At 32.9% G+C, this 11,285-nt stretch overlaps 1 protein-coding gene across 1 annotated transcript in view; it reads left to right on the top strand.

Annotated features, from left to right (window-relative positions):
- Positions 1–4,923: 4,923 nt before the first annotated feature.
- CSN3 (casein kappa) overlaps positions 4,924–11,285 on the top strand; it is an 11,691-nt gene continuing 5,329 nt past the window's right edge. The window contains exons 1-3 of the mRNA XM_011968291.1: positions 4,924–4,995; positions 7,136–7,197; positions 10,148–10,180. Coding sequence (XP_011823681.1) covers positions 7,144–7,197; positions 10,148–10,180 — 87 coding nt within the window. The 5' untranslated portion in view covers positions 4,924–4,995; positions 7,136–7,143. The remainder of the gene's footprint in view (positions 4,996–7,135; positions 7,198–10,147; positions 10,181–11,285) is intronic.

Here is an 11,285-nt window from a genome sequence, read left to right on the forward strand (position 1 = left end):
GGGCAGAGTTGAAACCCTGGCCAAAGCCATGGGCATCAAACCAAGGTAGCTGAAGGACACTAACAGCAACACAGCAAGGCAAACAGCAAGGCATGGACCACCTATTGGATCCTCCCCACAATTGCTTAAGGAAGCATCTACTTTCCCCTCAAGTATCCAAGACTTTAGCACGGGAATGAAATAAGAGCAGAGAGACACACTGAATTCTAACTGTGGTCACTCTAAATGAGAGCCCAGCTAGAGACCAGCCTCCCCAACACTCAGGGGAAGGTCAGTTCTAATACACTCACAGGAAAACAGAGCCCAAAAAAATCCATTCTTCATCTACATGTTCTAACTCTTCTATGAAGTTAGAATTCAAGGGGAAAACAGATAATATGCCTGCCCATTTTAGACATTCTTCTTGACTAGGTTCTGGCCTCATCCAGAGGAAAGTAGTAATTCCAAAACATTGATCTGCATAAAAAATTATTCAGTTTCTTATTTGTTATTCAGATTTCTAGGAACATTCCTGCTCTGAAAATCTTGACTCTGTGTTGTGGGGTTAGGCAGGAATTTGCAACTTAAACAAGTAGTACAGAGAGTTAATCATTTGCTCAACGAGTATGTGTCTAATATGTGCCAAGCAAAGGTTTAGAGACTGGGACCATTATTCTCTAGTGTAAAAGGACAGGAAATAGTAAATGAACACGTATAAGTAAAAAAAAAATTATATTGTAATATGAGGAAAATAAAAGGTAAAATAATAAAGTGATGAAGAAGTATTTAGACAAAGTGCCAAAGAAAGCCTCTCTGAAATGAAGACATTTGAGGTGAATCCCAAATAATACAGGGAACATTTCTGAGAATTGAGGTAAGAACATTCCAGGGACCATGAATATAAGTGGAAGTTCCTGATTTAGGAAAGAATTTGGCACATTTAGGAACAGAAAGGTCATTGAAACCAGCACACAGTGAGAGTAAAAGGGGTAGAAGTTAAGGTGAGATGGATAAAGAGAGACCAAATTATTTAGAAACGGTCCGTGGTAAAAAAGTTTGAATGTATTGTAAGTGCCTAAGAATCCATTGAGAATTTAAGTAGAATAATTATCATGTCAGATATATGTTAAAAACACTTCTATAACTGTGTAAAAAATGATTATAGGGTGATAAGAGTGAAAGTAAAGAGACCAAAAACAGAAATATTAGGATGGTTCAGGTGTGACACACCAGTGGTTGGGACTAAAGCAACAAAGGTCAGATTAGAAAGTGGTATCAGATTTGGGGTATATTGTTGAGATAGAACTAATAATTCTTCTAACAGGTTGTTGCAAGGATGAGAGAAAAGATGACCTATAGGAGTCACTAGATGGCCCTTCAGTCACTAGTAGTATCATGGCTCTGTTTACTAAAGGAGAAAAGAGATTAGTGGAGAACTAGTGAAACAGGGTATGTTTGGAAATAAAAGATTCTGCTTTGTTCATGATAATTTGGAGATGTCTATTTTACATTCTAATGGAGATTTTAAAATAGCTATAGGATACTTGAATCTAGATTTCAGTGAAGGCAATAACCTATTGATGATACTTAAGGTTACAGGAATTGAGTACATCAACTAGAAAGACATTAAAGATAGAGGGAGAAAAGATAGAGTGGTGGTGGATGCTGGAAGAATTTTTAAAAGTTCTCCTAAATTTAGAGTTTGAGGAAAATAAGGGGAACCAAAATGAAAATTGAGAGCAGCTTTAAGTGATTCGAGGGGAAAAAAAAAGGAAGGAAAAGTCAAAAAGTTTTACCAGTCAGAAAAATGAATCACCATGCCAAGAGTTGCTAAAATATTGAGTGGGAAAAATATCTAACAGCTCCCATTAGATTTGGCTACACAGAGATCGTCGTTGATCTGGCTGTTTATTTTGAATGGTAACAAGAATGACAAGAATGAAGTAAACATAGGACAGGATTATAGGGGTCTTGGGATCATGTTGGAGAAATAACACTACATAAATTGATTATCCTTTGTATTTTTAAATCTTTATATTTTAATGGTTTCAGAAATCTTTGCACCCTAAAACTTACTGAGGAATAAATTAATGTGTGTGTTAATGCTAAAGTCATAATGACACTCACTTTAGGCTCCAGATGACATACAATGTCTCCTCACAATCTCAAAATAGTCTTTCTGTAAGTGTTCAGGAGAAAACACTATCTCCTTAGAAAATCTCCTCAAACAGAGATTGTGGCTGTCTATTATACTCCCAAAAGTACTTTATTTCTAATACAAACAATTTGTATGTGCATCGTTTGTTTAACAGAGGTGGCCACAGGAGAGTAAAATTTTGATATTCCACTTTGCTCTAGTTTGTTGACCATTTTTAAGAGCATCGTACGCTATTTTTTCCATGGTTTTTACATATAGCAAAGATTGTTGAAGCATACAAATTTCTACACTAAAGTATCAATTTTCAGATGCCTTACTAATCCTATGGAAAGCTGTGTTTGTCATTTACATTGCAGCTACTGTTACAGACATTATTGTACTTCAAGAACAAAATAGTGTTGAGGTCAGCCTGGTACTAATGAAGTGGCCGATAAATAAAATGAGACAGAAAAAATAAAACTACATGCATATAAATACCTTCAAAGGAAGATAAAATAGACATGATGTACATTTCAAATGTAAGAAACATTAACAGAGTAACAAGAAGTTGTTACTAATAAAAGAGTGTATATGAGTCAATAATCATCATGTCACTTATTGCAAAATGTTTTTGTTTATAATGCTTAAAATGTGAACTTATGTACCCACAATAGCCTCTTACCCAGTCCCACTGTGTGAATGGTGGTATGAATATACACTGATTATCAGGACCTAAACAAAGGGAAGTTGCAGCTGGACTGAGAAGCCTGTTGGTTCTCTTCCCATAATCCAGGGATATTCCAGCATCAGGCCATGCCCCCTATTGATGGATGCATAACTAGATAAAGACTGATGGATTCGTTCCAAATTATAAACACTCTCAGTTTGGAGGCCTTGTTCAGCACTATTGCAGCTTCGTTGGAGATTTCAGATCAGGAGAGTTCTGATCCTCCTTTTGCTTCTCTTTGGAAAACACAAGAGCATTGGATAGCTCCATTATAGAATCCACCTAGTTCTTCTACTCCAGTCACTCAAAACACTTTCACTAAGATTGCCTTAGATCAGTAGATACGGGAAATATCCAATGTTACCAGTATTCAAGTAAATTTTAGACTACGAGCTCCACAAGAACAGAGATGTTTACCTGCTTTGGTTACTAATTTATCCCTACTGCCTGAAACAGTACCTGAAATAAAGTATGTGCTCAAAGAATAATGTCCAGTACCTAAAATAATGTGTGTGCTCAAATAATAATGTCCAGTTTTGCAAAGCCCCACAAAAGCTACATTAGTGTTTGAAGTGAATGGATGATACCATGGTAAAGATGTTTTTATCTTAGTGGGAGAAAAGATTATTAGCACTCTCAGGTGTTCTTAAAATATATTTTCCTGTGAAAACAATGTCTTCAGAAGTGTTCTGAGTGTCTGCTACTTGTAAATTAAATAATTCAATACTCAACTGAAAAATCATTAACACTCTTATGATTTTAAATCAATGGCTGAGAAATTACTATGTGAACTAGAACACCTTCAAAATTTAGGAATGACCAGATCATAGTCTTTCAACCATGGACCCTGAGAATCAAAGGAAAACACTGTGACTAAATAGTTCAGATAGAATGGCTGGTGTTATTACTTTAGCAACTTGGTTTAGCAATTTTAAATTCTGTCATCTCTTTTTGAACTGCAAAAACCAACTATTCTGAGAAACAGAAAATCTCATTTTACTCTGTGTAATCCAAATAAGTATTCTACGGTTTAGAATATTGTTCCTAACTTTCTAAGACATGCAACAGTTCTAAGAAACAGATAGGAACATAGACATAACTACAATGCTGATATTATTTCTTGTTTGTGTTCTGGCAGTCTTACATTAATTCCTGTAAGTTCCTCAATCTGGTCAGTTCTTCACAGCCAAAATGAAGTCACAGTTAACATTATTTCTTGAGAAAAACAAGTAAAAGAAAATAATTCTTTCCTGAATTATCTAAACAAAATTTTTGTTTAGCTATTTTTTGCCAAAATATTCACAATGTCAGTGGGTTTGTGATGTATGCTCTAAGTCAAAATGACTTTCCTTAAAACAGAACAAATACCTCCAATTCAATAATTTAATAATGTTTTTTCAAAATGGTTCACCTATATTAATGAAATTTAAAATCTTAAAAATGTTTATTCATAAGAAAATAATAAATCACTAAGTATGTAGTCAATGCATATGGGAGAAAATGTGCTGCAGCTCAAATGCAAATAGTTCCCCACTTTACACCGATTAAAATGTTTCATATACGGGTTTTACCTTTATAAGGAGGTGCTCTTGGGTATGTGTGAGATGGCCAATTATTTAATTTTTAAAAATCAATAATTGTAATTCTGGAAGGAAGAAGACCAACCACAGTCTATACCAGATGCAGTATCACTTGAAATCCAGGTTCTTAAACTAAAAGAAACAATTAAAATGTGAAAGTATTGTGACTCTTTTTCATTTCAACAGCAGTTTTAAGTTCAAATAGATAGGATAAGTTGAATAAGAATACAATTAATATTTTTTAAAATTCTTCTATATTTCTTTATAAAACAAAAAAGATTATTTAAAAAGATATGAATACTCTTTTTTCAAGCTTTATGAGTGATGACTTTACATCCTTCTCTGCATTTCATTAAAAAGGATTGACCCAAAGGTGACCCTGCTGTCATCAAATCTTTCCTTTCTGTCATCATCTTATTGGGTAAAAAGTAGGAGGGAAACAGAATAGCGTGACTCAAGGTACTAATATCCTTTCATTGGTCTGGTCTTCAGTTATTTATCTTGGGTCTTCTCTGCAGCTGACAAGCCAACTCAACCTACTGCCAACCAAGACCTGACTGGCACGAGGAAAGGTAATGCTGCTGAAACACCTGAGAAAAGAAAGTGATTATTTTCACGGTAGTTAGTTGGGACATCACCATAGTTATTTCAGAATCACATTTTCTTCCTTTTAGTAATTGTTAAGCTTGAATATGACCTAGCATCACTTTAAAATTAATTTCTAACCTAAACCTAAGTTCTGGATGGTGTTATGATCAAATTTATTTTTAACTTTAATCTGGGTTCCAGTCGAATTCTGACACCAGCTAAATCATAGTAGACATTGTGAATTCCGAACAAAAAAGGCGTTTAACATATTCCTACAGACAAACGTTGAGAGTTAATTCCTCAGGAAGTTGGACTCATGATAATAATCGCAATTGATCCCTTAATAACTTTCAAATTTTATTTCCATAAAAGTCATAATTTTATGTGTTATGGAATAATTATTTTTTTAAAACATGCCTTTCAAATACTCATGAAAGCTGTATAACTCTACCATTTCACGAACTATTTCTTCTTACCAAGTGATGAGGGCAAATGCAAATGTAGCTGATATGCAAAGTATGGTCTTATCTCTGTAATTTTTGTTTGTGCCAAAAACAAATTACTATCATTTTATAGAATATTTTCTTTTGTTTACATATCATTTTACTGTGTGAATTGATAAGGGGTCTGTGATTCATCATGAAAATATTTTCAGTCTATAATCCTAAAAGATCACTAGCAAGTGAAGCATTAATAAGGAGCTTCATCCCACTTAAAGAAATACGAGTTTTCTTAGATTGTTCAAATTGATTCCAAATGAGTTCCATCGAATGGAAATTGGATGACATCGTATGGGCAGTTTTGAAGTCACTTCAGTAGACAGCCTTCCTAATCATTATTGCCTGAGAATCAGACGCTAATGGAGTACAATGTGCTTTCTATCCCCTATCTGAGACTTTAATTCTGTGAATCTTTTTTGTAAAGTTCAAGTTTGTGGTGATTTAAGTTTATATGAGTATATCAATAACAATAGCTGCAACAAGATGAAGTTAGTAATTACTTCCTAAACATAATATATACTTAAATATAAAAAGTTTGGGGTATCATATATTATTATTGTCTAAAAAGATGATTTATTACAAATCAAATAAGAAGGTATGACACTGTATATACTCTTTTAGAAAAATAAGGTTAATCTATTTCTTCAAATATTTTAGTCAAAGCCACTGTATCATCTCTATATTTCCTATTAAAACAATCGAGTTAATCATATCAGTTATGATTATTAGAGAAGCATGTTATAAAGAAAACAGTTTCATAACCCTCCACTTCCCGTTCCATCCTACATACTTCTGTTGGATTGATCATGGAATTATAGAATTTTAGAAATCGCTAAGTTCAAACCCTAGTTTTACAGGTAAAAAAATGTAAAGCCCAGGAAAGGGAAATCACTTGATCAAAGTTACAGAGGTAGAGAACTCTGGTCTAGAACTCAGTCCTCCAAAAAATGTATAGTCATACACTTTCTAGTCCGAAAACAATCAATTGTTTTCTGTTGTTTATAAAGCCATGCCTAGCTTTTTCACCCATCATTAACTCAAAGGTGTTTACTTTTTCTGCTCTAAACTTTCCTTCCAATCTTGTATTTCTCTTCTCATACAAGATTCCAATCAAATGTTCATGGTGATTCTCAAGACTTTCTCCTCTACTTGAAATACTTCTCTCCCTATTAAACCCTGCATAGGCAAGCCTCACCTGTATGTCATTTTCCCACACAAAGACTGCTGCTTCTCTTAACTGAAACTTTTATTAGTAGAAAACCACTTTTGTGGCATTTTCTACTTTTTTCCCTCTTACAGTTATTCGTGTATATTTCAACACTCTTCCTAAAATTGATGCTACTCATTGGCAAGGCCTGCATCATATTTACTTTGATAATCTCAACATTTGACATAGTAATGATAATTTTATAATTCCATTAATGCTGTCAAAAATTAAATTCAGAAATTTTTTTACTCCAAGTTTGAGTTTTTACATTCTTTTGTTAAAATAAATTTTTCACATTGGCTAAATCTACCTGTAAATCTGGCTTTTTTTCTTAATCAAAGCAAACATTGTATTCAAGTCACTCCTAAAATTTTATTAACAAATTCTTCTAAATTAATTTTTTAAATGTATCTTTAGGTGCAATAATGAAGAGTTTTCTTCTAGTTGTGAATGTCCTGGCATTAACCCTGCCTTTTTTGGTAAGTTAATTTCATCTAACCAGTTTGTACTGACTTTAAGAAATTTGTATTTAAGGGCTCTAACTATTCAAATTTCTAAATACAGTTATACTTCATAGACCAAAATATCTACAAACTTGTTATATTTTAAGGTTAATTTTTTAAATATTATTTCTATTATAAAATCAAAGTCATGTTCTTTTGGATATCCATTTAGTTCTGTGAATTAAGAAATCACAGTTAATCATATATAGGAAACTTAATATTCTCATACTATAGAGGAAATACATTCTGTGGGGAAAACAATACTGAAAACATTTTAAAATTATAAATGCATTAAAGATAATTCAGAAAGAATAACTACAGAAATCATAGTCCGGGAATCAGAAATTATTTTAATTAAGTTTGTATCTCACCCAGACTCCAATGTCTTTATGGAAGCAAAATCCTTCAAAGGTCAACTTTGGTTAAGCTTTTTCACAAGTTTCAAAGACCTTGATACTTCTGCCTTTAATATTCGAATCATTATCTTTTGTTACATTCTTCTCCATTATGTCAATTGACTGACCCCTTTCCAGGGATCCGTGGCCATAAACAGCTTGAAGGTTTGCAGGCATTATCTTGAATTATATGCAATGTTTTAAGGCTACTGGACCTAGAAAAAGTTCTGTTTTTGTCTTTTAATTTTTTGACTTGTTTTTATTGTTGTTTTGGCTATTGCTTCTTTTTATTTTCATGTTCATCTGGGGATTCTAGGCACTCACAAAGGAGGCAAGCATAATAATGGTATATGTCCACCTCCTGGATTGTAAAATTTTGGGGAGCACTAGTCCTTGTTCTGTAAATCTCTGTAATATTTATTAATTATTAAGTTTAGACTTCCTTTAAGTTAACATCTATTAATTAATTCTATTATCTGCATGTTGTGCCTATGTATAATATGTCTATTAAGTCTATTAGGTCAATTCTTGGAGTCAAAATTACCTTTTAAAACTTTGAGTTCTACAACTCAGACACTTTGTGGCCACCTGAACATTTAGAACTTAGGTTTTCTCTTTGAGTAATAGGGCTTAAGGTTTAAATCATAAAATGATCCACAAATCCCTGCTGCATAGCAACCTGTTCCTGAGCTACCTGAGCCAGATTTGTCTTTCAAACATTCCTTCCCATTTTCACAAAGGCTTCAGGCCTCAGGGACATGAACAAATATACAGAAAAATATAATTTAAGTTTATTGATTTTACCATTCAATCTTATGAGCAGTCAAATTTATACAAATTAAAACATCAATGTGATACCATGTTTTATGTACTATTTTATCCCTTCCCCCAAAATGAAAAGAGTTAGATAATATTTTACTAGCAATTATGTACTAAACTGCATAAATACATAGCCTATTGGTGACATTTTAATTTGGCACAAATTTTCTCTACCACAATTTGATAATTTCTATCAAAGAATCGCTGAAAACTAATGACATTTGTGAAAAATCTTTTTAAGGTATTAATGAAAATTATTAAAAAGGCCACTGGTATACAGATGTTAATCATCTGTTTATAATTAAAATTTTATCTTAATAGATAACAATAAGAAATAAATATTTCATGACATAATCATTGACAACTTAGTTATCAACTATAAAAATGTAGGTATGAAACCTATGATATAAATTTAAAAAATATGAGATACCACATTTCTTATAAAAATGCAGGATACTTTTTAGACAAGCATATACCAGGAATACATAGCATAGGTTGATATTGCATTAAGGTATCCAGATTGTCAGAATTTTTTAAAGTATACTTTCTATAATATTCATATTACTTCTTTTTTTTTTTTTTTTTTTTTTTTAGGTTGAGACAGAGTCTCGCTCTGTCACCCAGGCTGGAGTGCAGTGGTGTGATCTTGGCTTACTGCAACCTCTGCCTCCCAGGATCAAGCAATTATCCTGCCTCAGCCTCCCAAGTAGCTTGGGACTACAAGCTCCCACCACCATGCCCAGTTTATTTTTGTATTTTTAGTAGAGGCAGGGTTTCACCATGTTGGCCAGGCTGGTCTTGAACTCCTGACCTCAGATAATCCACCCACCTCTGCCTCCCAAAGTGCTGGGATTACAGGGTGAGACACCATGCCCAGACTCATATTCCTTCTTTACATTTTAAACTAATAATTTAATATATTTAAAGAAAAGCAAGTCTTTGTCTTAAAGCAAGAAAACTTTATTACCTTCTCAAATTTCTGATTTTCTATACTCACACCTTCCAAAAGGTTTCTAGAGTCATTTTATACCCAACGAACACATGTGTAATGTCCTAAACCAGAACTGTCCATTTAAAACTATTTAATATTATACCTCCTTTCGAAAGTTTCTAAAAGCTTTGGAGTTTTTAGTTTTATAAATACATGTCCATAAAATTGTGTTCTCACTCCTGATTCTCTAAATATGTCACAATTCAAAACTAAGAAAAGCACTATAAAAACAAATGAAAGATGGTATTAAAAACACTATTATTTATATATTAAGGTTATGCAAGAGGAAATATTTTAAATCTTCTAAGTAAACCTTATGAATCATCTTAGTATGAAAGCAGAGAAAGGAAAAAAGGCTCAATACTCCTCTAATTTTTAACAATGTATATTTAATAAAAACTGAATAGAAATTATTCATACTTTTCATTTAAGTGTATTGTGTATTTGCTGGCACGGCAGTCAGATGACTAGATTTTTCCTACAGTGACTTTTTCATTCTAGGTGGTTATATTTAAAGACAATATAAACATGAAGTTTATTATTACTAATCAGTTACTACTGTTGTTTCTTAAGTAGTCCAACAGGCCTCATAGATCAATCATGAAAAATGTTTTAAAAAATAAAAAGAAAACATATTTTGTCTTTAACACAAAAATTTTTTTAACTGATTTAAGTCTTCCTTTTTTTTTTTTTAATTCTTACTTCTTCTGGAACTCCCCAGACTGCAGAGGTTCAAAACCAGAAACAACCAGCAGTAAGTCTATTTCAATTATTTCTATTAGAGGCATGAACTGCAAAATATATTCTGTAAAGGTCAGTCATACTACACATGCCTTCTGTCTAAAACTTAAATATTTCATCTCATTAAATAATCTAATAATATTTCCAAAATTCATTTCAGCAAACGGTGATATGAATCAACATGGACGTTCTATCTGAAAGTTTTGTTTTCTTATATAACCTGTCATGTATCTTTGGTTTTCATGTATATTTCACAATATGAGAAAACTCTTTCAGTATTTCATATTGGAAAAAAATGAAAACATAAGTAAAGCTTAATATTTCCCCTTTCCACTTTTTAAGACAAGGAAAGGTCCTTCTCTGACCCCTCCTAGAATACTTCTCATACATCTATATTTACTTCCCTTTTTGTTTCCCACACATGTTTGAATACATTTAAATATATCTCATTTTAGGAGAAATGTTTGCTTTGTAGTATAATTTTGTTGATTTATTTCTATTCATATGGAAAGGTCTACCAATGAATTTTTATGACAAATTTTTAAACAAAGACATGTAGACATAGACAATTCTTTTTTTAAAACATACTTTAAGTTCTAGGGTACATGTGTACAGCATGCAGATTTGTTACATATGTATATATATGCCATGTTGGTGTGCTGCATCCATTAACTCGTCATTTACATTAGGTATATCTCCTAATGCTATCCCTCCTCCCTCCCCCCACCCCACAACAGGCCCCAGGTGTGTGATGTTCCCCTTCCTCATTGTTCTCATTGTTCAATTCCCACCTATGAGTGAGAACATGCAGTGTTTGGTTTTTTGTCCTTGTGATAATTTGCTGAGAATGATGGTTTCCAGCTTCATCCATGTCCCTACAAAGGACATGAACTCATCCTTTTTATGGCTGCATAGTATTTCATGGTGTATATGTGCCATATTTTCTTAATCCAGTCTATATTTGGGTTGGTTCCAAGTCTTTGCTATTGTGAATAGTGCCACAATAAACATACATGTGCATGTGTCTTTATAACAGCATGATTTATAATCCTTTGGGTATATACCCAGTAATGGGATGGCTGGATCAAATGGTATTTCTAGCTCTAGATCCTTGAGGA

Source organism: Mandrillus leucophaeus, unplaced genomic scaffold (assembly GCF_000951045.1).
Source record: "Mandrillus leucophaeus isolate KB7577 unplaced genomic scaffold, Mleu.le_1.0 Scaffold837, whole genome shotgun sequence".
In the NCBI taxonomy this organism is placed as follows: domain Eukaryota; kingdom Metazoa; phylum Chordata; class Mammalia; order Primates; family Cercopithecidae; genus Mandrillus; species Mandrillus leucophaeus.